The sequence below is a fragment of the Ovis canadensis genome, chromosome 17 (assembly GCF_042477335.2).
Source record: "Ovis canadensis isolate MfBH-ARS-UI-01 breed Bighorn chromosome 17, ARS-UI_OviCan_v2, whole genome shotgun sequence".
In the NCBI taxonomy this organism is placed as follows: Eukaryota; Metazoa; Chordata; class Mammalia; order Artiodactyla; family Bovidae; genus Ovis; species Ovis canadensis.
The window spans coordinates 80,864,815-80,892,149 of record NC_091261.1 but is presented as its reverse complement, the minus strand read 5'-3'; the positions used below and the strand labels follow the sequence as shown (position 1 = coordinate 80,892,149).

The following is a 27,335-nucleotide window of genomic DNA, read 5'->3' as shown; positions in this document are numbered from 1 at the left end:
GAATATAATCAATCTGATTTCAGTGTTGACCATCTGGTGATGTCCATGTGTAGAGTCTTCTCGTGTTGTTGGAAGAGGGTGTTTGCTATGACCAGTGCATTTTCTTGGCAAAACTCTATTACTCTTTGCCTTGCTTCATTCCGTATTCCAAGGCCAAATTTGCCTGTTACTCCAGGTGTTTCTTGACTTCCTACTTTTGCATTCCAGTCCCCTAGAATGAAAAGGACATCTTTTTTGGGTGTTAGTTCTAAAAAAGATCTTGTAGGTCTTCATACAACCATTCAGCTTCTTCAGCGTTACTGGTTGGGGCATAGACTTGGATTACAGTGATATTGAATGGTTTGTCTTGGAAACGAACAGAGATCATTCTGTCGTTTTTGAGATTGCATCCAAGTACTGCATTTCAGACTCTTCTGTTGACCATGATGGCTACTCCATTTCTTCTAAGGGATTCCTGCCCACAGTAGTAGATATAATGGTCATCTGAGTTAAATTCACCCATTCTAGACCCATTTTAGTTCGCTGATTCCTAGAATGTCAACGTTCACTCTTGCCATCTCCTGTTTGACCACTTCCAATTTGTCTTGATTCATGGACCTGACATTCCAGGTTCCTATGCAATATTGCTCTTTACAGCATCGGATCTTGCTTCTATCACCAGTCACATCCACAACTGGGGATTGTTTTTGCTTTGGCTCCATCCCTTTATTCTTTCTGGAGTTTTTTCTCCACTGATCTCCAGTAGCATATTGGGCACCTAATGACCTGGGCAGTTCCTCTTTCAGCATCCTATCATTTTGCCTTTTCATGCTGTTCATGAGATTCTCAAGGCAAGAATACTGAAGTGGTTTGCCATTCCCTTCTCCAGTGGACCACATTGTGTCAGACCTCTCCACCATGCCCGCCCGTCTTGGGTGGCCCCACAGGGCATGGCTTAGTTTCACTGAGTTAGACAACGCTATGGTCCTAGTGTGATTAGATTGACTAGTTTTCTGTGATTATGGTTTCAGTGTGTCTGCCCTCTTGCAACACTTACCATCTTACTTGAGTTTCTCTTACTTTGGACATGGGATATCTCTTCACGGCTGCCCCAGCAAAGAGCAGCCGCTGCTCCTTACCTTGGACAAGGGGTATCTCCTCGCCGCCGCCCCTCTCGACCTTGAACGTGGAATAGCTCCTCTAGGCCCTCCGGCGCTCACGCAGCCACCGCTCCTTGGACGTGGGGTCGCTCCTCCTGGCCGCCGCCCCTCGGGCGCAGGGTCCTCCCGACTTCTGCCCCTGACCTCAGACGTGGGGTAGCTCCTCTCAGCCGCGCGCTGCACGTCATCGCAGCCAAGGCAGTAGATCGAATCTCTAAGTCTTGGTGACTGAGTCCCTAATTGCTCGACTGCCATCTCACCGTGCAAGCTGTGACTTCTTAATTGGACTCTAAGATCCTTAACACAGGGGCCATCTGCTCTCCTGTCACTCACACAACCCCATCATCCAGCATTTGACTGGGCACTCGCCGTACACATTTCTTGAGTTGAGTATTTTCGGTTCTATTCTCTTATCCTTTCTAGAGTTTGCTTGGGCGTGTATATGCCTATCAGTCAGGGAAATGCTTACGTGGAAGAAAGCTGGATCATTGTAGAATATATATACATAAACCAACTATCCTGGATAGACTCAGCAAGGGACCAGGTGGTGTCACTAGTAACCGTGCCCCGCCCCTAGTGAAGATTTTGCCCTTGTAATTACTTTAGTAGTGTCAGAGACTCAGAATGGACCCAGCCACCACGTGTGCCTTATCGTCTGGGTTTTGCTTTGATGGTGCCACGGATTCGAGAAAGGAGCCAGCCTCCAGAAGCATGGACAAAATGCCCTATGGCCCCAGGGAGTGTGATTATCAGCTTGCTGAGAGCCTGGCTCTTTTAGCTGTGGCCTTGGATTTGCTTAATCTCTGTAAGGTTCAGGTTACCCCTCCATAAAACAGGAATAACTGTGCTTATCGCATCTGCCTAACCTGGTGCTGTGAGGACAGCCTGAGTGATAGAAGTGAAGGCTTTTTCATAAATATTAATATTCATGTAAGATTATACTATTATCATTATTATATTTGGCAAGGCTTGGGGGGCACTGGGAATATTCGTCTGCCTCTAAATTTCTCATTGGTTTGTCACTCTATATGATTCCTGACATTCAAGAATAATTCCTGGGGACTTCCCTGGTGGCTTAGCGGTTAAGAATCCACCTTCCAATATAGGGGATAAGGGTTCAATCCATGGTGGGGGAACTAAGATCCCACAGGCTGCAGGGCAACTAAGCCCACTCACCACACAGAAAGATTCCATGTGCTGCAAGGAAGATTCGACAGAGCTAAATAAATTTTTTTTAAAGAATAATTCCTTATGGTAAAGATTTATGACCTTCTAGTGATCCAGCTGGGCTCAGATCTCTGACTGTCCATTTCTCACCACACATCTTTGCCACATTCTAAGCCCCAGGAAATGGTGATCTCTGTATCATGGAAGCAGAAGAAATGGACCCACAGCTGTCTTGGGATCATAACTGTTTGAGTGGGACAGGATCAAAGCAAACATTTTCTTTTCAGATTTGGAGGTTGTGAAGTGAAAAGGCCCACGAGCCAAACCTCTCTAACTTCCACCCTGTCCTTGGTTTCTCGTAGGCCTTGCTGCTGTTGCTGGTTCTAGGGTGGTTCTTTGTCCCCATTTACATCAAGGCAGGGGTGAGTATCCTCAGGTGTTCTCTGCTGCACATGTCAGGCATTCGTTTATTCCCTCACTTTTTCTGCTCAGCTATGAAACCTGAGTAACATTATTCGTCCCAGAATCTCTGAGTTTATGTTTACATAAGACCACTAACTACTGGACTTCCCTGGTGGTCCAGTGGTAAAGAATCTGCCTGCCAGTGCAAGAGACGTGGGTTTGATCCCTGGCCCAGGAAGATCCCACACGTCGCTGGACAACTCAGCCCGTGTGCCACACTACTGAGGCCACGTGCCGCCCACAAAACTACTGAAACCAGCTCCTAGAGCCTGTGCTCTGAGACAAGAAAAAGCCACTGCAATGAGAAGTCCACGCACCGCCAACAAGGAGCAGGCCCCATTTGCTGCAACTAGAGAAAGCCCGCAAGCCGCAACACATACCTAGCACAGCGAAAAAATAATGCAAATCATAAAAGAATTTTTAAAAATTTAAAAAAGACCACGAAGCACTGCAGGATTGCTCTTAACAATGGCTGCAGTCACCTATCTTGCTGATCACTGTTGTGGAGATTCCATTTTTCCGACATTCTTACCAATACATAATATTTTCCTTTATTCTAATTTTTGTTATTCTGATGTTTGGAAGGCAGCTTTTTTTAAAATGAGGGGTAGGAAGTACCATCGGAGAAGGCAATGGCACTCCACTCCAGTACTCTTGACTGGAAAATCCCATGGATGGAGGAGCATGGTAGGCTGCAGTCCATGGGGTCGCTAAGAGTTGGACACGACCGAGCGACTTCCCTTTCACTTTTCACTTCCATGCATTGGAGAAGGAAATGGAAACCCACTCCAGTGTTCTTGCCTGGAGAATCCCAGGGACGGAGGAGCCTGGTGGGCTTCCGTCTATGGGGTCGCACAGAGTCAGACACGCCTGACGCGACTTAGCAACAGCAGCAGCAGGAAGTACCGTGCTCTGGTGGCTCCCCTTCAACTTGCATGTTGCCAACCAACTGGGGCACTGCTGTGCCTCTTGGAGCCTAACTGCCATACTTACTCCTGCAGCTGAGGGGTGCTGTGTCCTGGGATAATTCCTCGGATGGGGCTCCAGGGAACCAAGCTTTACTGTCTACTGCCTCTGCATGTCACTGTATAGTCCTTTGCTCATCCTGAGTCCCTTCTGATTCCAGGCTTGAGCAAGCTCTGCTCTCTTTGGTGCAAGGATCCACAGCACATAACTCATGCATGTGTTCTTAGACATGGCTTACCATCCTTGAGGTGGTTCTGCACAGTTTCTGAGCCCCAAGAGTTCCCCTTCTTGCTTTTGCTAATATTATGTAAATGTTTATTTAAGATTCTTTTATATTGGAGGAGATGAAACCATGAGCTTGTTCTGCTATAAAGAAACCAGAAAAATGTACCCTTCAAGCTGATCACACAGCTGATCTAATATTTCAGTAATGATAACGTCAGCCTTTTGTCTATATAGGATTTAATGTAACTCTTCTTTTCAATAAAGATAATCATATGAATGTACATACAGAAGTATATTAGCAATTTATTCAATTATCTATTTATCATGTAACCATAATTGCAGTCGATCATTTATGTTGTTTTTGCTAGACTGTAACATTGTCAGTGAAAATAATAAATATTACCTCTTGAGTGTCACCATTCATTTGGTGTTGTGGTAGGTATTTTACACCTACTTCCATATTAAAGCCCCACATTACAGGTGAGAAAACAAAGGTTCAGAGAGATTGTCATTTGCCAAAGGTCACAATCTGGGAACAGATCCCAAGAATGCTGAGTCCAAGGCCCATGTTCATCCCAGACTCACAGTTTCCCCAGGGGCTGTGCCTTCTCACTCATGTCTCCCCACTTTGGGGGTGATACCCCCTCAAGGGTGACTGCCACACGCAGTTGCCTGTCCACAGAGGCTTGATCCATGTTGGATCAACTGAACGTGCGGGGCCCTGAAGATGAATCCCTGCTGGCGTCTGTCTTGCAGGTGACGACTATGCCGGAATACCTGAGGAAGCGGTTTGGTGGGAAGCGGCTCCAGGTCTACCTCTCCATCCTCTCCCTGTTCATCTGTGTGGCTCTGAGGATCTCAGTGAGTTCAGTGCCCTCCTGGTGTTGCAGCTTCATGAGGGACAAGAGTGCTAAGATCAGAGAACTTTATGGGTCAGGCCACATATGGATGTTCTAAAACTACTTGGGGTCTCTCTGAACATGTTAATCACTCAGTTGTGTCTGACTCTTTGTGACCCTATGGACCATAGCCCAGCAGGCTCCTCTGTCCATGGAATTCTCCAGGCAAGAATACCAGAGTGGGGTGCCATTCCCTTCTCCAGGGGATCTTCCCAACCCAAGGATCAAACCCAGGTCTCCTGCACTGCAGGCAGATTCTTTACAATCTGAGCCACCAGGGGGTCTCTCTACCAAGAGTTTCTGCCAGAAAAAAAAAAAAAAGGAGCTTCAGAAACCCTGCATTCATAGAGTAAAAGAATTCTGAGTCACAGGAGCCTCCAGAGTATAAACCCATCCTTTCATTGAGACTATGAGAAACATGGCGGATGTACAGAAGGAGCAGAAAGTCTCATTCAATAGCACAGCAGTTCAGTAGCAGAAGTAAGGCTCTCTAGCTCCCACCTCCCCCTGCACAATAACCTTTTCATTCGCATTGTCAAGGCCACTCTAGGTTTACATTTTCCTTTTCAGCTTGACTATCTAACGTGAAGACCGGAAGGGAAAGTGTTTTGTATTATTAAACTGACTATGCTTAACCCTATTTTATCTGAGATACCTGTACGAAACGAATGTCCCAAACAAGTGTAAAAGAATTCTAAAGGTTTTTGTTTTTTCTTTAAGTCTCTTGGAGATAATTATTGAAGAAAGAAGAAATTTGAAGATTCAGCAGTACATGTAGAAATCAAAGAAAAATCTCCTCATGTATCAGTGACTAAGGACATAATCTCGTGCAAGTTTATAGTCCAGGCAGTTCACTAGAGCAGAAGTTCACTCTGCTTATTGATCCTCTGTTGAGCCAAATAATAATTGGAAATAAACCAGCTGCTTAGATTAGATGACCCAAGCCTTCCTAATGTAACGTGAGCATTTCCCAGTACTTATTGTAAATTGCTGGGCTCCATGTTAGGGGAATAAGATTCCTGTTCACTAGCAGTTCACCACATCGTGAAGGGCATTAGAATTTTACACGTGAAATAGCACTTTATGACATTATATGCAAATATAGTGAACTAAGAGCTGGACTCGAGTGTGTGGATAAGTACAGGAGATATGCCACAGGCCAGGAGAGAGGATGGCAGTCAATGCTGGGGGGAATTGGAGGTCGTCCTCACTGGTGAGGGCTGGGAGCGCTCAAGTCCCGGGACAGGAAGGTGAGGAGAGCCCAGGGGAGGCAGAGGAGCCTGCAGGTGTCCGGGGCTTCATGCTTACATGCTCCTCTGTGGGAGCTGGTGGTCTCCATTCTCTTCTGGCTCTGACATCTAGAGCTTAATGATGCTAGAGTATGAACAAGGTGCTGGAGCAGAATGACAGGCACCAAAGGCAGCCCCCAAGGGAGGCAGCCTCCTGAGGTGGTTGGTTCCTGCTGGTGGGGAGTGGGCGGAAGGCTGGGGAGCTGAATGGGGCAGCACAGAGGCCCAGAGCATGTGTGTGACTGCGCGTGGTCTGGCATGGTCAGCTGGGAAGAGCCTGTAGCAGGAGTCCATCCTTACCTACAGGTTGTCTTAAGTGGTATCAGTAATCCTAGACACGACATTTTGTGTACTATCATACAATGATAACAGCTCTGTCCTGGTTACTTATTAAACAGATCAACAACTTTCACAGCCTTCCCCTGCCCCAAGTTTTAAAAAGATCATATTGTTCACTGGTTCTCAACCTCCAGTAATGTGTAGGGTCCAAGAGTGTTCAGTTATGTCTGACTCTTTCGTGCCTCCATGGACTGTAGCCCACCAGGCTCCTCTGTCCCTGGGATTCTCCAGGCAAGAATATTGCAGTGGGTGACCATGCCCTTTTCCAGGGGACCTTCCCAGCCTGGGGATAGAACTGCCATCTCTTATGTCTCCTGCATTGGCAGGCAGGATCTTTTCTTCTAGCACTACCTGGTAAGCCCCAAAGGATGGTATGGTCTCACTAGGGTTGTTGGTAGGTGGCAAGCAGAGAGAAAAGAAAGGCTTTTCCTGACTGGGAATTGAACCTGGGCCGAGGCTGGGAGAGCGCTGAATCCTAACCACTAGGCCACCAGGGAGCATCAGATATTCGTGGGAAGGCATTGGTGAAGAGCTGAGTGATGCACGGCGTGTTTCCTTTCCACCCTGTCTGTTCTCTCTCTAGTCAGACATATTTTCTGGAGCCATATTCATCACCCTGGCCTTGGGATTGGACCTATACCTGGCGATCTTCATCCTCTTGGCTCTCACTGCTATTTACACAATCACTGGTGAGCCCATGCTATTTTCTGCTGACCTCACCCCACGCTGCCATTAGCATCGTCACTCCCACGTGAGGAAACCCTTTTATTTCCATTGTGAGAGTCACGCACGGGTGAAGAAACATAACTAGAGCAAAGAAAACAGAATCTTCAGTTTGAGGTGTGAGCTCCTGATGACGTGGTAAGTGGGATGGGAAAACGGTAACTTGGCTCAGCTATGTGTCTGGTATGCAGATCGGCATTTGGAATCCAGCGTAACATACACATGGGAGGTCTGGATGAAATAGTGGCTCAGACCCGAGACTGGCAACACCAAGGCAGGGCCCAAGAGAATACACGCCAGGGCACAGTGATGGATCCGTGAGCCGCAGAATCAGGAAAGGAAAACTGAAGCAGTGGGTTGGCTGTGGGAGGGAAGGTGTGGTAAATAGGTCAAGCAGGCTTTCATGAGCCAGATACACCGGGGTTGTCCCTCACGCATACTAACATGAAAGTCAAACTACACCAGCTCAATTGGTAAAACAAAGAAAAAGTATAGCTGGGACAATAAAGACAGTCCTGAAGCCATTTTTATACAACAAGTACATGTCTCAGAATAAGTAACAGATAAGGGCATAAATCTCCTATTTTCAATATCCATCTTGTTTCCCTCCCATAGGGAGTATCTCATTAACTGAGATTCTGTGAGCCCAGAGCTGAAAGGGAAGTTTTTGTTGTTCGAACAACACTGCAGCAAAACACAGCTCATCAAATGTATCTGGTTCTCGACTAATGAAACAATAATACGTTCCAACAGGAGAGCAAAAATGGCCTTGCCCAGTTTTTTGAGAGCGAGTGTAATTGTGCTAAATGGAGCAAACTGAGGGATCAGTGAGGGAAAATCTGTGGTATTAAAACTTTGCCTTTATCTCTATTTAATATTCAAAAATTCACACAAAGGTGGAACCCCACTCTAACTCAGAGAAACTGAGTCAAGGCAAGGGAGGCAAGAGGACCAATGAGAGGCATAACTACTAAGGGGACAAAGACACCGAGAGGGGCTTGTGGTCCATCCAGGAGCATTTGATATGTTTTTTGCTGAGTTATTTCTAGAGTTTGGGTAGACGAGAACACAGAGGTGACAGCGGATAGATGAGGACGCATGAGTAAAACGTCCTGATTCCTTTCTTTCTCTTCACAGGGGGCTTGGCCTCAGTTATTTACACAGACACCCTCCAAACGGCCATCATGCTGATAGGTTCTTTTATTCTCATGGGGTTTGGTAAGTGATAACGGTATGAGCACTGCCCTGGGGTCAGAAATCCTGGGACTTGCATCTGTTCAGTCTGACTGCTCTTGACTGCTGCCTCCCTTCTGTTTGGTCACATTTTCCAATCATTTGTATAATTCTGCCAACTTCTTTCTTTCGCATACTCCTTACACAGAAAGGAGTGTCTGCGAACTTCTTCCTTACTGTACTATCTCGGCATGAAGAAGTAAAGGAGAACTTTGCCTCCTTTGGGGCCCTCTGGTAGCTCAGACAGTAAAGAGTTTGCCCGCAGTGCGGGAGACCTGGGTTCGATCCCTGGGTGGGGAAGATCCCCTGGAGAAGGAAATGACAACCCACTCCAATATTCTTGCCTGGAAAATTCCATGGATGGAGGAGCCTAGCAGGGTACAGTCCATGGGGTCGCAAAGAGTCGGACATGACTGAGTGACTTCACTTTCACTTTTCACTTTTACCTCCTTTGAAAAACTATTGCTTAAATAAATCATTTTGTTTAATCTTAATATCCTTGTGTTCAGAATGGACAAAATTGGTACCATTGAATTGACATTTTATGAAAATATTGGTGCACTGGATCCAATGCACAGAAACCTTTCATTTACATAAAATCCTCATTAAATGAAGGATTAAATATTAGGAAAATTTTAGGTAACTGAATATTAACTTAATTATGACTGATGGGAATTATTAAACTATATGCCTTAGTCTATTTTTATATAAGTAACAAATACAGTTTCTACTTTCCTTTATGACTCTCATTTATTAGTACCATCAGTTATTAATTCCTTTAAGTCATGCCAGATCACTATTGAAGAATCTGATTTACAGCTTGCTAATATTTGGCATCTTTTATTATAGTTTTTGTTTTTGTTTGCATAGAAAATCCATGCATAAAGTAAAAAGGATATAGGGTGAAAACAAATGCCTTTTCATCCCCCCCTTGTCCAGCACTCACCCTGCTCCAACACTCACTCAAGTTGCACCAAATGCAACATTCCTGAACACACAGGCACCTAATCAGAGCTCAAAGATATGAGGCAAAAACTGATAGAACCACAGAGACAACAAATTCATAATGATGGTTGATGATTTTGTCAGAACACGGTTGCCATTAAACACATGTGGCTATTAAATTTAAGCTAATTACAAATTCAGCTCCTCACTTGCTTAGCCATATTTCAAGCACTCTATATATGGCAATGTCCTGCACTTGGTTGCTCAGTCATGTCCAGCTCTTTGTGACCCCATGGACTGTAGCCCACCAAGCTCCTCTGTCTGTGGGATTTTTCAGGCAAAAATACTGGAGGGGATTGCCATTTTCCTCCTCCAGGGGATCTTCCCGACCCAGGGATCAAACCCACATCTCCTGTGTCTCCTGCATTGCAGATTCTTTACCCACTGAGCCATTAGGGAAGCCCCAATATGTGGCCAGTAGTTACCACACTGGACAGCACAGATATGTAACAGTTCCATCACTGTAGGAAGCTCTATTGTACGACGCTACTCCTGAAGCATCTGCTACTACCAATTCCTTGTGAACTTGCTACTTAGCCAGAATTTCTGTTATTCTCGCTCATGCCCCTTTGGTTTCTGGCCTCAGCGGTGTACACCCTGGCGTCAGCTTCTCTAACACTCACTTATCCTATCCTTATGGGTAGACTCTCACCTCCTACGTCCTCCATGTATTTTTGCTACAAACCATATTTCCCTTATCAGAACAATTTCCTTGTATTGTCTGCATCTTCCATTACGTTGAGTTTCTGCCTTGCACATTCATTTTGCACATAATCCCACCACAGTATTTGGTGCACACAAACGTGTTAGTGCTAAGTTAAATAATAAATAAAGCAAACTGTCACACTCAACTCTACAAATGTAGGATTGTAATATCTACCACTCTAAAATCTACTCTGATGAATTTTGTGTCATCTGAACCTTTATAAGTTGTCCCAAATGTCTGGGCTTATCTTTCTAAGGTTTCCATCCATTGTGGTTCTTTCCTATACCTGACTAGCTTTTCCAGACCCTCCCAGTGGGGTAAGTTTCCCTATTTCTCCTCACCACACATAGTCTGATTGGAAGTGTTTGAGTACCTCCACGACAAAGGAGTGGTTATGAACACTTTAGATATCTAAGATTTGACAGAAATTTCATTTTATCCAATTCCTTTTCAGCTTTTGCTGAAGTCGGAGGCTATGAGAATTTTACAGAGAAGTACATGAATGCCATCCCAGCCATAGTGGAGGGGGACAACCTGACAATCAAATCCAAGTGTTACACACCTCGGGGAGACTCCTTCCATATTTTTCGAGATGCTGTCACTGGGGATATTCCATGGCCAGGAACAATATTTGGAATGACCGTTGTAGCTGTGTGGTATTGGTGTACAGATCAGGTAAACTCTGTGGGTGTGTGTGTGAGATACATGAATACGTTTACGTTATTCTTTTTCTACTCATAGAAAAACATCTAGTTTCTATTTCATACACACACATACATCATTTAAAGAGCCAAACACTTCTATTAATACGATGCTTGTTATGAAAAATGAAAAAAAAATGGACTCTTTTCCTGGTACCTCAGATGGTAAAGAGTCTGCCTGCAAAGCAGGAGACCGGGGTTCGATCCCTAGGTCAGAAAGAACTCCTGGAGAAGGGCATGACAACCCACTCCAGTATCCTTGCTTGGAGAATTCCATGGATAGAGGAGCCTGGCAGGCCATGGACCCCACTGAGTGACTAATACTGTTATGAAAAATAGCTGTCTGGTGTCCAACTTTCTACCTATTTCTTGTCTCCCAAAGGCAAACAATTTCAGCTCCCTCAGTTAAGTATATTGGTATGTAATTTTATTCTCTAAATCCTATACTCACTGTATAGTTTGTGAACAACTGGCATGGATATTACCTTAGAGTTCATTAGAAATGAATGCTCTCAGATGCTACCCAGACCCACTGAATCAGAATTTTCTCATAAACCTGATTCCCGGGAGATTCAAATAAATCCTTGTATTGCTCCCTCCTTAGTTTTCCAGTTTTAGAGTTTTCTATTGGCTTCCCATAAAAAGAGTTGAGAGTTGAGCTTTTTCAGTTTTCCACTCTCATTTCCCTACAGGCACACCTCCTGTTCATTCATCTTCCTGACAGATCCAGCTCACAATTTTGGCGAGCTGCGCCTTCAATGCAGCAATTTTTGTGACTACATAAGTGTAACTCACAACCGAGCTACATAATATTCTCTGATTGATTTTTCTTTAGCTTTTTCTTTTCCCTAAAATGAATAACTCTAAATACTTTGGTTTTACATTTTCTTGGTGATTATTACCCATCCAATAACAAACCCTCTGCAAATTGCCTAAATCTCCTCTCAATTCTTGCAAGCACATCAAGTCTTCTATGAGCTCCTCGTTTTCTCTTGGAGCCTTTCATCTCTCACCAGCTCTTGGGTTGTCCACTGAAGTTGGTGCTCCTCCTAACTCAGAACTCCCTTCACCACCATATTTGACATGCCCTTTGCTTCATTCTTGGCTTGTATTTCCTATTTCCAATATTCTACATCATCATCTTTCTTTGTTTCATCCTACTTTTTGAGGCAATGAATTATCCAGTTAGTTGCTGAGAAAGAAGGGAGATACATTTGCTGTGACTCTGCGTGTTTCAAAATGTCTTCACTCCAACTCTTAGGAAATTGATCGCTGGCTGTGTGCACGTTTGTAGGCTGAATAATCTTCCCAGAGTCATAGACCCATTGTATTTTGACTTCCACCATCACAGGTGAGAAGCCTGAAGATATTCTTGATCTTTTGGGTGTGACTCTGCTGGGGGAAAAATTGAAGGCAGAAGTAGAAGAGGGTGATAGAGTATGAGATGGTTGGATGGCATCACCAATTCAATGGACATGAACTTGGGCAAACTCCAGGAGTTAGTGAGGGACAGGGAGGCCTGGTGTGCTGCAGTCCATGGAGTCACAAAGAGTCAGACGTGACTGAGTGACTGAGCAACTGGTTTTTCTCTCTGGAAACTTGCCTTTCCTTTGGCCTCAATATTTTGAAATTTCACCTCGATGTACTATTGTGTGTGGATTTATTTTTATCCGTTACGACAGGCTGCTGTGAACTTCTTTGATCAGGTAACTGATGTCTTGATTAATTTGGGGAGATTCTTTCTTTGCTGCCTTCCATTTTGTTTTCTTGTATCTGGAACTCTACTTTTGGATGCTGGTCTTCCTCAGCTGGTTCTCTAGTGTTTTACTTCTTCTCTCCATCATCCGTCTCTTGGTCTTTTGCTCTACTTCATAGGAGACTTTCTTAATTTTATCCTCCAGTTTTTCTGCCTTTGTATTTAAAGCTTCTAAGATCTTATTTTTTTGTTTTCTGTGTGCTCCTTTTTATAGCAAATGAGTTTGTTTTTCTTTTGGTGGGGTTTTTTTTTTTTTTTGAAGTTTTCTTCTTCCTAAATAGTCTCTGTCAACTTAAACTTACAATTTCACAATTTTAACTACTTTAAATCAATGGCCATACATGATGTTAGTGTCAGATCTCTTTTTCTCTGTATAGTAAACTGATTTCCTCAACATATCTATCAAAGAATGCATCCTTACACCACTGATTTGTGGAACCATCTTTATTACTTATATTTTGCCTCTGACTAACTGACTTACTTCCTATAAGTGACCTCACATCCTTCTTAGATGTAGGGGCTGAACGTGCTTATCTGCTGACAGGGGTTCTCTCCTCACCTGTAATTTGTGTTGCCCCTCCAACCATTAGCTTCTAGGCCTTTGTCCAAAAATATCTCTTGCCCCCTCAGCACTAAATAACACCACCACTGTCCCTAACAGATCTGTCTCCCCAAAGACAGTTAATCAGAAAAAGACATCTTTGTTATACAACATTCCTTGAGAAGAAAGAGTGACATCAAAATGTTATTATGGTTAGAAGTTCTGCTTTGCTAGGAAATTTATTAGCCAAGATATTGTATAACTTAATTAGGAATTATGAAATTATATGCATTCATTTTCCCAGGACCATCATGTTTGATTCATAACTCAATGTGGTCTGAAGAAATCTAGAGATGAATATCTCAGAATTCTATTCTGATGGCTGCCTGACTCTGGTGTTTCTGTGTCCATGAGCTTGCTTTCACTTCGGGATAATTGCCTAACAATAGTAGAGAGAAACTAATGAGTATGTGACTTATTTAGTCGCATACTTGGTAAAATATCAAAGACTTGCCAGGTGACACAGTGGTAAACCATCTGCCTGCCAGTGCTGGAGATAGTTTCCATCCCTAGGTCAGGAAGATCCCCTGGAGTAGGAAATGGCAAACTGCTCCAGTAGTCTTGCCTGGAAAATTCCACCTGGTGGGCTACAGTCCATGAGGTCACGAAGAGTCAGACATGGCTGAGGGGCTGAGCACATGCACACACACACATATCAAAGGCACAACTTGTGGCAAAAATCAATAGTGACAGCTTTGTACCTGGAAGGGCACGTGGCCTTTGTTGCAATGCAGCCTGGGAGCTGTAAACATGTTTTAATAGTAGTGATAGGCAGCCGCAGGTATTGATAGCAGCAGGTAACAAGAGTCTTACAAACATACCAAATATTCAGAATGCCCTACAAGAGATATCCCTACTTAGAGATGAAAAAACTGAGACTCACAGAAGTCAAATACTCATGTAAGAGGAGCAAGGATTCAAGTTCCAACTTTACTCTGAAGCCCATTATTTTCCACTAGTAGGACTCTCTTTTTCACTGTAAGATTAATTCTGAAGAGAGGCGCTCCCCTACATTGAAGTCACCCTCCTGTTTTCTCAAACTACATCACGTTTCCCTGGCAGGTCATCGTGCAGCGCTGCCTGTCAGGCAAGAACATGTCACACGTGAAGGCCGCCTGCATCATGTGTGGGTACCTGAAGCTGCTGCCCATGTTCCTCATGGTGATGCCAGGGATGATCAGCCGCATCCTGTTCACAGGTGAGTCTTGAATCCATAGATCCTTTTTTTTTTTTTAACATGTGAATTCTGAGTAGTGGTTTCAAGATAGATAAAAACTTTGATAAACTAGAAAACCCATTACATACGACAGTAAAAGCAGAATCCCAAGTGGAGAGAACAGCCTGCGCAGAGGCTTAGAAGCAGGAAATGTTGGCACACTTGGCATTCCGTTCTCGTATTTCTTTTGCACTGTACGCCTGTCTCCTTGGAGACATTTGAGCTTGCGAGCCTGTTTTCATGAGTGGCTTGGATTTAAGCTAGTCTACAGGATAATGCAGGGGGATGAGATAAACTGGAAATATGTGAGCTGAGTGAGCTGTGATGGTTGAGGCTAAGACATCTTTGACTGAAAAAGTCTTCAAGATTCACTGTCACTTCTCGGTTCTTCCAAGATGGTTGGAGACTGGACTGGGCTTTGGAATTGGGTTGTATGGGTACTTTAACTTCTGAGCCAGCTGCAGGTAGCTACTAATGTTGAAAATCTTCCTTGAAAAATCAACTCTTCCTCTATTACGAAGAGTACAGGAAATATATTCAGCTAAGCAAGGCCTCTGGTTCTAGTGGGGCAATCCATCAGATAACACTGAATCCACAACATATTTTCTCAACTGGGCATCAGTTTATTTAGCTAAAATCTTGTTACAAAGAAAATCACCTTTTTTCCCCCAAAATGATCCATTTTACTGTAAATAGCTCCTTGTAGGTATTCCTGTGCTTCAGTTCCCACTCTCCCTTATTTTTTTGTCTTAAATTTTTTAAATGATGTTTATTTCAAGTATTTCCTTGGGGATGTGGTGTCACATTAAAACGATTCCCCTACACAGCAAGTCAGAATGTTTCTTTGTTCTTCTTGCTGCAACATTGTAGTGTTGTTGAAAATATCCAACAAGTAAAGAATGCTCAGAGAAATTACTATATCCCTCTTCGTAGAAAATTGTGCACAAGGGACTGAAGACTATCTCAAAAGTCAGGAAAATGCTGAAGCTATTATGTTAAATGTAAAAAGCAGATTACAAACTATTACCTCAACAATTACCATAGCAATGCTATATATATATATATATATATATATATATATATATATATATATATGTATATATATATATATATATATATTTGGTGGAAAAGGATTAGAGAAGACTATTGAAAAAAACAAAAGAAGTTAAAGTGCTAAGGTATTAGCATTCTGGGTGGGAGTTTTTTAATCAAGTTTTGCTGTCTGTCGTCATTGTTTAAGGGAAAAAAAAAAGATACCGTGCAAAAGCCACAGTGAAGTAAGATATCATCCCACATGGGGAAGGCACTCCAACAACCAGCACAGGTGATGCTTCTTCTTAGACATAGGTGGTAAAACACCGGGCTAAGTGGTCAGACAAGGCTAACTTCCTGGGTGTTGTGGTGGGGGTGGGGTGCCGGGGGTGGGAGTAGGGGTGCAGTTGGTTTTGTCTCGAGTTCTGTGCTCCTCAGAGGAGTTGCACTCTTGCAGCTTTGTTGGAGGATGGAGCAGCTCCCTCTGTTTGCTGTATTGCTCTCACCCAGCCACGTCCCAGAGAAGAGCCCTGCCCGTAGGTCAGTGCACAGGGAGCTATAGGCATGAGACACTCAGGAGGTCGTATTCTGGGCAAAAGGGGAGCAGGTTCCGAGTGTGGAGTTCAAAGTTGAATCTCTAATTTCCATGCATGGAAAGTCCTCTCACCCATGATGTTACAAGTTGTCTCTATGTCCAATGGTTGTAGATCTTACCTGTTTGGCCCCACTCGCTGAACCCACTTTTCTGAATCTGCCCCCACTCAGAGAAGGTGGCCTGTGTTGTACCTTCGGAATGTGTGAAGCACTGTGGAGTTAAAGTCGGCTGCTCCAACTATGCTTACCCAATGCTGGTGATGGAACTGATGCCCAATGGTAAGAAAACATCCATGCTCAGAGGACTGGCTGGAGAAAATGTGAAGCTCAGTAGAGACGGATGGATGGATGAACTAGAGAGAGAGAGAGAGGTGTTGATAAGTGAAGAGTATTCAGTATTCAGGGCTTCCCCAACAGATCAGTGGTAAAGAATCTGCCTGCAATGCAGAAGACATGAGTTTGCCCTGGGTCGGGAAGATCCCATGAAGGAGGAAATGGCAACCCACTCTAGTTCTTCCCTGGAGAATCCCATAGACAGAGGAGCCTGGCAGACTACAGTCCATAGGGTCAAAAAGAGTCAGACACCTCTGAGCAATTAAGCATGCATACATGCATTCAGCCTTAAAAGAAAGAAGGAAATCCTGCCACTTACACCAACATAGAGGAAGCTGGAGGACATTATGCTGAGTGAAGCAAGTCAAGCACCTGAAGACAAATACTGCATGACATCACTCATATGTGGAATCTAAAGAAATCAAACTCCAAGAAGCAGAGAGTAGAGGGTGATCGTCAGCAGCTAGGGTGGAGAGGGGCAGTCATCGGACGATGTTGATCAAAGGGTATAAACTTTCTGTTATAAGATGAATAAGTTCTAGAGACCTAATGTATATATATTAACTATATATATATGTATATATATTAACTATAGTTAATAATAATATATTACTAATACTTACTTAAAACTAAGAGAATAGATCTCAAGTATAATCATCACAAAACCAGATATGGTAACCATGTGAGTGATGGGTATGTTAATTAGCCTGACTGTGGTAACCATTTCACATCACGTTGTACACCTTAATACTACAATTGATATCTATCAATCATACCTTGATAAGTCTTTGTGCTGGGACTGCCTCAGAGGCCAGGTCTGCAGATGGGCCATGAGAAAGGGTTATGGCACAATCCTTAATCATTCTTACTTTCATTAATTCCGTTGTTTTCATTGAACCTCTCTTGAACACCTTCCATAGGCTACCAGCCCTGTTCTTGGCCTGGGGGATACAGAAATGAACCAGATATAATTTCTTATTAGAAGAATCCTTACTCCTCTGAATTCAAAACTATCAAGGCAATCAGGGGCATTTAAAAGATTGATTTATCAATAAAAGAGTTTATAGCAATAAACTTATAAGTTCAGAGGACTAGAGGTTAAATATTCATTCTGCTTTCTTTACAGCAGTGGTACCCAAATAATATACCTCAATCTATTTAATTTGCAACTGTTTATTGAGTGCCTACTATGTGCCGGACATTGCCTTGTGCTCAGAAAATATCAGGAAGTAGGCACAAAATCCCCTATTAAAATTCACATTCCAGTTTGGTGAGATAAAAAACAAACCACACATTATGTGAAATAAGGAAGCTATTAGGATACTGGACGGTGAGCAGGGAAAGGGGCTTAGCCATGGCCAGGTGGTCCTGTACCTTAGGCTCATCGAAGGTTGGCTGACACTTTTGTGACCTTTCTCCTCCCGGACCCACAAGAGCATTGTCAAGAGGAAGGGAGCACGACCCGCAGGTGACCCCATCCACCCTCTTTCACACTTTGGGAAGCCTACATGGCATCACTAATAAGCAGAGGGAACTGAAGGGTGAAGTTGCCGCAATTTTTCAAAACCCTGTTTTGCCCACCCAAGATGTCTTCAAGAGAACCTCCCACTAGGCTTTTCCCCCTCCAGTTCCCTAACCTTCAGGAAGCCAAGAATTCCTCCCCAAAGAAAGGTGGCAGAACCCGGTTTCCTCTCTTTCAAATGGCCTCTAAGTTTATATTCACAACCAAAATTCTATGCTGGACTATACTCAAGTCACCAGAAAATGTGCAGGAAGTACCATATGATGCTCCGTGTCGACAGGCACGCCAGTCAGTGAACGTTCCAGGTGACACTCCATCTTTGAACAACTCTCTGGTTTGGCAAGGCCCTCGTAGACCATGGTGTTCAGTTCCTAACCAGTGACTGCACCCTTTCCCACCCCAGGACTGCGAGGCCTGATGCTGTCAGTCATGCTTGCCTCTCTCATGAGCTCCCTGACCTCCATCTTCAACAGTGCCAGCGCCCTCTTCACCATTGATCTGTACACCAAGATCCGGAAGAGAGCATCTGAGAAAGAGCTCCTCATAGCTGGACGGTGAGACACTCCTGGTTTCTGTCTAAAATTTCTCTGCAAAAAAGCAGACATAGGGACTTCCCTGGTGGTCTAGTGGCTAAGACTTTGCACTCCCGATGCAGGGGGCCTGGGTTCGATCCCTGGTTGGGGAACTAAGACTGGGTACAACCAAATAAATAAGTATTTTTAAAAATAAAGGGGAAAAAAAAGGCAGATAAATGAACTAGAACCTCCGCAACTTTGGGTTCAGGAAACTAACCATAGCATTCTAGAGTAGGAGGAAGAGACCTTCATGCTCAGTCGCTAAGCTGTGTCCAACTCCTTTGAGACCCCATGGACTGCAGCCCTCCAGGCTCCTCCATCCGTGGGATTTCCCTGGCAAGAATACTGGAGTGGGTGCCACTTCCTACTCCAGATGATCTTTCTGGCCCAGGGCTCTAACCCTTGTCTGTTGCGCCTCCTGCATTGGCAGACAGATTTGGAAGAGACATGAGAGGACATTTAATTCAACTTCATCTTTCTAGCTACAAAATTGGGGGCCTTATTTTAAGTGAAATAGTTGCTTTGTCCAGACTTTCAAAGGCCTCTGTTTCTTATTTCTTCCTCTCCTCACACCATCTCCCAACCACATCATCCTGATACTCCTTCCATGTTTCCCTGGGGGTGTAAACTTCCCACTTACTCAGATAGACTAAACGCATTGTCTCTAGAAGCTTCCATGTGTATCTAAACCATCCACACACTACTACAGAGAAGTTTATCAACTACATTCATTAACAAATGAGGTGTTAAGAGAAACTGACCACCTATCTAAACAATTATGCATTACTGAATACAGTTACAATTGCTTTAGTAAATTAAGCATCTGAGGGGAAAATTCCAAGGGCTCACTTGGTTCAGATCTTGACTCTGAACAAAGGAAAGAAAGAAAAATAAGACACCTGTGCTTTTGTGGTGGGGACAGTGTTGGACTAGAATTCAGCAGGTCCCAAGAGGCGGTGGTCACACTAAGAGGTATGCAGTCTTAGGCCTCATTCTACAGTAAGTCTCAATGATCAGCTAATGAGCTTTTCTTTTTATCTCTCTTATTAAATGTCTACTACATCTCAGAATACAAATATGAAAAAAGGATATATATATGACAAGCAGTTTCCTGCCTTGTGGGATTTATGCCCTTGTGAGAAAGATAAACAATAAATGTATTTTATACCTGGCTTCCCAGGTGGCTCAGTGGTAAAGAATCCACCTGCCAATGAAGGAGACGCAAGGGACATGAGTTTGACCCCTGGGTCAGGAAGATCCCCTGGAGGAGGAAGTGGAAACCACTCCAGTATTCTTGCCTGGGAAGCCTCATGGACAGAGGAGCCTGATGGGCTACAGTTCTTGAGGATGCAAGGAGTCAGACATGACTGAGTGTGTGCGTGTGTGCGTATGTGCACGCACACAGTCACACACATTCTATACCTGATAACAAAAAACGTTAGGTAGAAAAGCAAAACAGGATTAAAGATGGTGGCTACTGAAGACAGTTGCTCAGGGAGTCTTCCCTTGAGGGTGTCACGTTTGAGCACAACCCTGAAGGAGATAGAGGAGTGAGTCCCATGGCTCAGTGTGGACAGAACAGCAAGTGCTGCATGCTTTCAAGAGTCATGTGTCACGCGTGTGAGGACCACAGGGGTGAGGCTGGCACATGAGGGGCAGCTGGGAGGGAGACAGGAAACACAGTCAGAGAGGTAAAGGGAGGTAAGGGCACACAGGGCCATTCAAGCCGTAACAAGACTTTGGATTTCATTCCACGTATGTTAGAAATCAGCCAAAGATAAGAGCAAGAGAGGTGTATGATTTGCTTTTCAATGAAGATAACAACTAGGATAGTGGGTGTTATCTGTTGAATTTATACTGTGTTCTAGGCACCATGCTCAGACTTGCCATGGTTTATCACATTTAGTTATTGCAAAGTTGCAGAGGTTTTGAAAAGATTAAATGAGACACTTGTGCCTCGATCTCCTGCCCAGATACTTGCCCCTCTCGTCTCTCAATCTTCAGGTCTCTATTCCAGGGGAGCACAGAGTAGTGATAACCTTTTACAGAAAGTCCAGTAAACTGCTTGTTTGTTTACTTATACAACAAGCATAACTGGAGTTTAGAAGAGTGAATCAGTCATGATCCCTGGACCCCAGGAGCCTCTAGTAGGTTTTTACTGTTTCTCAATATTTTAACCGATTTTTTCTAACTATCAAAGTACTCAAGTAGTAAAACGCACAAATTAGCATTTCTGGCCACTTCAGTCAGCATATCTGTTTTAATTCCCACCTATACAAACTGACTTAGTTTCTCTCAAGCTAGGATAAAAGGCCACCATGGGAGTCTGCTTTCTTTATCATGCAAATAATTGCTTCTTAATAGAAATAGTGTGTTGTAGTTTCAATTGGTATATCACATAAACCACCTTACAGATTAGTCAATTGCTGACATTTGAGTTTTTAATCTCATTGTTGAAGACATTATGACTAATTATAGATAAGCAATTGCTTTATTAGAATTTTACTAACAGATAATCGCTAGGCACAGTGTGGCTCCATGTGAGGTCAAGGAGCTGAATGGCCTCAGAATGAATCCAAAACATAATGCAAGTACCAATAAGGCTTTTGTTTAATATTGAAATCATCCTATTTTCTTCCCAGGTTATTTATCATTCTCTTAATTGCCATCAGCATTGTGTGGGTCCCTTTAGTACAGGTTGCTCAAAATGGACAACTGTTCCATTACATAGAATCTATTTCTAGCTACCTTGGGCCTCCAATTGCAGCTGTCTTCCTGCTTGCCATCTTCTGTAAAAGAGTCAACGAACAGGTAAGTGAAGATCGGGACACTTCTCCCCTGCTGGAGTGAGAAAAAGGTATTTCATTCACTGGTAGAAAAATGCATTCTTCCCACCCTATTTATACAATTCAAGGCCCCTCTCAATTTCAACTGTGGTCAGCTACAGTTCCTAATTCTAACTAGAATATATAGAAACATAGTGCACACTCGAGTACAGTCTTTATATTTCTTACAAAATAGTATCTACATCCTCGTCACAGAGCTGAGGAACGCAAGGTCTGGAGTAAGACCACCAGGGTCCAGTCCTGGCTCTACCACTGAATATCACTGTGAACTTAATCAGACCATTTGACTCTGTAAAATTAAGACAATCACAGTGCCTACCTTAAAAGATTGATGTAAGAAACTTTAAAAGATGTTTAAAACATGAAGTACTTGGAAAAAAATCTACTACATTCATAAAGATTTTTAAAATGTTTATATTATGATGTATGTAATTGATTATTATGGGCCTTGAACATTTAATTGCTTCTTTGTTCCCAGGTATTAGCCTTATTATAATAATTTTCAGATGAGGAACAGATGCAGAGAGATTAATATGTATGTTCTTTCCATATGTTACTTAACATTAGTAAGTGGGATCTTGAGATACAGACTAAGGTCCTTCCTCCATCCAAAGCTCACAGTCTTAATCCCTACGTAATACTGTTTTTCCTAAACGTAACATTTTGACTGGGCTTCCCTGGTGGCTCAGTGGAAAAGAATCCACCTGCAATGCAGGAGATGTGGGTTCAAACTCTGGGTTGGAAAGATCCCCTGGAGAAGAAAATGGCAATCCACTCCAGTATTCTTGAGAATACTGGGATTCTTGAGAAATCCCATGGACAGAGGAGCCTGGCGAGCTATAGTCCGTGGGGTTGCAAAAGGGTCAGACACAACTTAGCAACTAAACAACAACAACAAATTCTTGGTCAGGGGAACAGGGATACTTGTTTCTACTCCCACCAACTTCACAGATAAAATAAATGATTTTAATTGTCACAAGTTTAATAAAGTTGTCAAACTATCTAATATCAATTCTTTAAATTGTGTAATGTAAGGCATAGTTATGTTTATTCGCCAAAATGTCACAAGTTTTAACATATATATATATATTTATAAAGTCAAACACAAAGATCTTTCAGAGCCACAGAGAGCAACAGCCTCCTGGGAATACAGGCATTTTCATTTTTCCCCTGCTTTGACGACCTTGTGGTCAAGGTTAGCCATTTGCTGGTCCTTAGTGGAGAAAACAGACAGGATGGTAATTATGACTTTCTTGAATGAGTGTGCTGTCTTTTCTAAACACACAACTTTTACCCTTGTTTCTTTCTCAGGGAGCCTTCTGGGGTCTAATTGTTGGCTTTGTGATTGGCCTCATCCGTATGGTCGCGGAGTTTGTCTATGGAACGGGGAGTTGTTTGGCCGCCAGCAACTGCCCCCGAGTCATCTGTGGAGTACACTATCTGTACTTTGCCCTCATTCTCTTTTTTGTTTCCATACTGATCATCCTGGGAATTTCCCTGTTAACAAAACCCATTCCTGATGTGCATGTGAGTAATAGATATGCTCATTTTCAAAGGATTCTTTGCGTTTTAAAGCTTCAACTCATGTGTGAGTCCCATACAATGGGACCTGGAAATAGGGGTTGTAAACATATTACTGATGATTTTTTAATAACTACCAGAAAACAGAAATATTATTAAAACCATAAAGAACTTTATTTTAAAAAACGCAGAGATAATTTTAAATGATAGATGTTTTTGTGGGTGAGAGTGGTGGAAGATCTCTTCTTTGTTGTCTGTACTTTCCTGGGCTGTTTGATTTTTTTGCACTGTACAATAAACAAATGTATCATCTCATTATTGTAAACACTTGCTATCACTAATATGTTTGTCTCTGGTCTCTGGTTAGCTGTATCGCCTGTGCTGGGCTCTTCGGAACAGTACAGAGGAACGAACTGATTTAGATATAGAAGAGGAAAGGCATGAAGAAGCCGATGATGGTGTTGACAGTGGTAATACCTGGTTTACATTTGGTTTTCACATAGAAACTCTATGTAACTGTCTTTTTTTTTTTTTTCAATGCCATGAAATTCAGCTTTGGAAAAACCTCTTAGGTTTATGGCAAACTTCGACTTTAAAACCTTACCTTCCCAACAGCCAAGACAATTTGCTACATGTGAAGTCCATCCCTACATCCACTTGTCCGTCAGTCTGTCTGTCCATCCATCCACCATCTATCCATATTTGCCAGGGATTCCTATAACATTTAGCAGCTATAATCATCCTTTACAATCACCTGTACTACATCGACAGGATTTGTATTTCCCGTGTTCTGCAATCATTTATTTCTTCATTTCAGATAATCCTGAGGAAACTCGTGGCTGTCTCAGGAAGGCTTACGACTTGTTCTGCGGTTTGCAGAGGAAGGGCCCCAAACTGAGCAAAGCGGAGGAAGCAGCCCAGAAGAAGAAGCTGGCAGACACGTCTGAGAAGCCCTTATGGAGGACAGTAGTGAACATCAACGCCATCATCCTCCTGGCAGTGGCAGTCTTTGTCCATGGCTATTTTGCCTGAACTCTGTCTGAGCTACTGGAGTATTTATTAAGCAAAGATAATTTTATTGATTTTTCACTTGTATCACTTTTTTGTGTTGCAAAGGCAGATAAGCAGTTTTTTGAATGAGATGACCATACACCTGGGTTTTAGCTTTTGTTGTTCCTTTGTGTCAATAAAGAGAAAGAAAGAGTTGATAATTCAGAAAGTCAGTGAGTTGACTCAAGGTGTACATAAACTGGAAGCACTCGGTCTAAATTTTTTTATAGCTCAACAGGCAGATTGCCCTAACTTACAGTTACTTTCTGCAGTTTCTAGAGGTTTCCACTTAGAAGGAATGCCTCTCCCAACTCTGCCTCACATAATAACCTCTTCATCTATCAAAGTGAACTTCTGTCTTCCCTTCATTGCTCTCAAAGATTTCAAAAATAGAAATATTTCCTAATAGTTAAGAGGAGATGAGTTGAAAATACCAGCTGTAAATATATTTGTGAATTTATTATTAACTTATATCTCAAATAAAGCCACCCCCTCCTAAATGTTAGCATATCAAGCCATTGATTTTTAGACTTCTTTTTTATTTTAATTTGGCCATGCCTTGTGGCTATAGGATCTTAGTTCCTCAACCAGGGATTAAACTTGGGCCCTGGCTGTGAAAGCGCTGAGTCCCAGCCACTGAACCACCAGAGAACTTGCATGATTTTTAGACTACTTTTTTAAATAGTTTGATTCTATTTTTATCTATTTTTAGGCTACTTTTTAAAAATAGTTCACATAATTCATCTATTTAAAGTGTACAATTAAGTTTGTTTTAGAAAAGTCAGAATTGTGCAATAATTACCAAATCTAATTTTCTATATTACCATTAATTCTTTATTTGCTTTGTTACTGGAATATGTCTTTCTCTGTATTTGTTTTATTTTGACATTGTGTGTAGTTCCGTGACTGACTTTTCAGTATAACATTTATGTTGGAGCTCTTCACCTATTAGTACATATAGGTATCCCTCATTCTTTCCAGTAGCACATTATTCCATAAAATCATTTACCATAATTTGACCATCTTTCTACTGAGAAACATTCACATTTGTTTCAATTACTTGGTATTATCTACAGTATTTGACTAATGTGTGCATGCTAAGTCACTTCAGTCGTGTTCAACTCTTTGTGACCCCATGGACTGTAGCCTCCCAGGCTCCTTTGTCCATGGAATTTTTCAGGCAAGAATATTGGAGTGGGTTGGCATTTCCTCCTCCAGGGGGTCTTTCCCCCTTGGTAAACATAAGATTGTATTCTACATCTGTTTGTTTTATAAATAAGTTCATTCGTACCATTTTTTAAGATTCCACGTATAAGCAATATCACATGCTATTTCTTTCTTTCTGGCTTACTTCACTCAATATGACCATCTCTAGGTCCATCCAGGTCAGTGCAAATGGCATTATTTTGTTTTTGTTGGTGAGTAATATTCCACTGCATACACGCACATGTCTCCTTTATCCTTTCAGCCGCTGAGGGATATTTAGGTTGTCTCTTGTCCTGGCTATTGTAAATAACACTGCAATGAGCAGTGGGTTGTGTGTGTCTTTTCAAATTATGGTTTCCTCTGGAGTGAGATGCCCAGGAGTGGGATTGCTGGATCATATGGTAGCTCTATTTTGGGATTTTTGAGGAACCTTCATACTGTTCTCCATACTTGCTGTACCAGTTGACAATTGCATCAACAGTGTAGATAGGTTCCTTTTTCTCCACACCCTTTCCAGTATTTATTGTCTGTAGATTGTTTGATGATGGCCATTCTGACTGGTGTGAGGTGATACCTTCATTGTAGTTTTGATTTGCATTTCCCTAATAATTAGAGATGTTGAGCAACTTTTCCTGTACTTTTGGCCACCTGAATGTCTCCTTTGGAGAAATATCTGTTTAGATCTTCCACCCATTTTTTTATCAGCTTGTTTGGTATTGAGCTGCATGAGCTGTTTGTAAAGTTTATTCGTTGTTAAATGGTGTACAAATCCATTTGTTTAGTGACTTTCCCAGACTACCGTGGCAATGCCCATATTCTTCATTGATGTGGCCGTGGAAGTCTTTGTTCCTTAGCTTCTGTTCAGTTGTTTTGGTAGAGATTTCCTTGAATTTCAGGAGTTCTCCCAGTTTTCCAGACTTACTGTCTGAGGCCCTTCTTCAGCTCCTAACCAGGCTTGCACTGGATCTGACCAAGATGAAAGCTTAGGGTCTTCTCAGGCTTTTTCTAAGCATGTGTCTTCTTACCCTGGTCTTTCTAAACATGGCTTTCTAAATTCCCCAGTATATATAGTTGCTTTTGGATGTCTTAATTTCCCAATGACATCTCCCCTAAGATTTTGCCTTAAGCAGTCTATGCTATACTTTTTGTTTTTAGGCCATGCTGCATGGCGTGTGTGATCTTAGTTCCCAGACCAGGGATGGAACCCGCGCCCCCTGCCTTGGAAGCACGGAGGCTTAACCACTGGACCACCAGGGTACTCCCTGTTGTATGTTTTGAAATAACAGGCCTCTGCGGCTGGTTAGTTTGGCTTGCAGTGTTTTCAAGCTTCCTCGCTCTGGAGTCCGGTTAGGTGAAACAGAGCGCCACCTAGTGTCAGTCCTTCAGGGAGCCACCCAGGGAGAAAAGAGAACAGGCTTACACAGTAATTTGTGAACACGGTCGGCTCTGCCCTCTCTGGACCTGGGGAAGTGGTTCCACGCTGGGAGCCTGGGCTACCCCTCCTCTAAGACTGGTGCCGCTTAATGACAGGTGCTGTTCCACGACTGCCACCACAGAGAGGGTGCGGGAAAGGAGTGAGAGTGCCGCAAACCTTCCAGCCTTTTTGTAGTGACTTTTTCTTGCTTCCATGCTTGTTTGTTTGCTATCAACTTTCATAAACCATTTTCTAGAATTCTCACAAAACTGGTTCTGACAGTTGCTGTCCAACTTTCCATGTTTTTATTGGAGGATGAGAGTATGGCGTGGCCTCCTCCACCATACTGCAGACGTCACCATTTTTAAATGTTTGTTTATTTATTTATTCTTGGCTGTGCTGAGTCTTCATGGCTGAGGGGGCTTTTCTCTAGTTGCGCCACGCGGGTGCTACCCTCTAGTGGGCTTCTCACTGCGGTGGCTCCACTTGTTGTGGCGCACAACTTCTGGGGCGCCTGCGCTTCAGTAGTTGTGGCCTGTGGGCTCAATAGTTTCAGCTCCCCGGCCCTGGAGCACAGGCTCAGTAGTTGATCTGCCCTCGAGCACAGGCTTAGTTGATCTGCGGCTTGTGCTTGTGGGGTCTTCCCAGATCAGGGATCGAACCCATTTTTCCTGCATTGGCAGGCAGATTCTTTACCACTGAGCCACCAGGGAAGCCCTAGACATCACCATTTTAAAAGCATTTATTTTCTCAACTTTATTACCTGGGGGCGGGCGGGGGGGGGGGGGGCGGGGGGCCACACCAAACGGCATGCG

The 27,335-nt window shown here is 43.1% G+C and overlaps 1 protein-coding gene and 1 non-coding gene across 2 annotated transcripts in view; both read left to right on the top strand.

The window, feature by feature from the left end:
* Window positions 1–23,882, top strand: part of LOC138422971 (solute carrier family 5 member 4) — a 30,130-nt gene extending 6,248 nt beyond the window's left edge. Inside the window, exons 4-15 of the mRNA XM_069558663.1 lie at window positions 2,669–2,728; window positions 4,716–4,820; window positions 7,070–7,175; window positions 8,347–8,427; window positions 10,608–10,828; window positions 14,274–14,409; window positions 16,225–16,332; window positions 18,312–18,462; window positions 21,126–21,294; window positions 22,641–22,856; window positions 23,218–23,320; window positions 23,668–23,882. Coding sequence (XP_069414764.1) covers window positions 2,669–2,728; window positions 4,716–4,820; window positions 7,070–7,175; window positions 8,347–8,427; window positions 10,608–10,828; window positions 14,274–14,409; window positions 16,225–16,332; window positions 18,312–18,462; window positions 21,126–21,294; window positions 22,641–22,856; window positions 23,218–23,320; window positions 23,668–23,882 — 1,671 coding nt within the window. The remainder of the gene's footprint in view (window positions 1–2,668; window positions 2,729–4,715; window positions 4,821–7,069; window positions 7,176–8,346; window positions 8,428–10,607; window positions 10,829–14,273; window positions 14,410–16,224; window positions 16,333–18,311; window positions 18,463–21,125; window positions 21,295–22,640; window positions 22,857–23,217; window positions 23,321–23,667) is intronic.
* TRNAG-CCC (transfer RNA glycine (anticodon CCC)) lies at window positions 18,521–18,593 on the top strand. Its single transcript has one exon. It is a non-coding gene; the product is annotated as a tRNA-Gly (tRNA).
* Window positions 23,883–27,335: the final 3,453 nt, after the last annotated feature.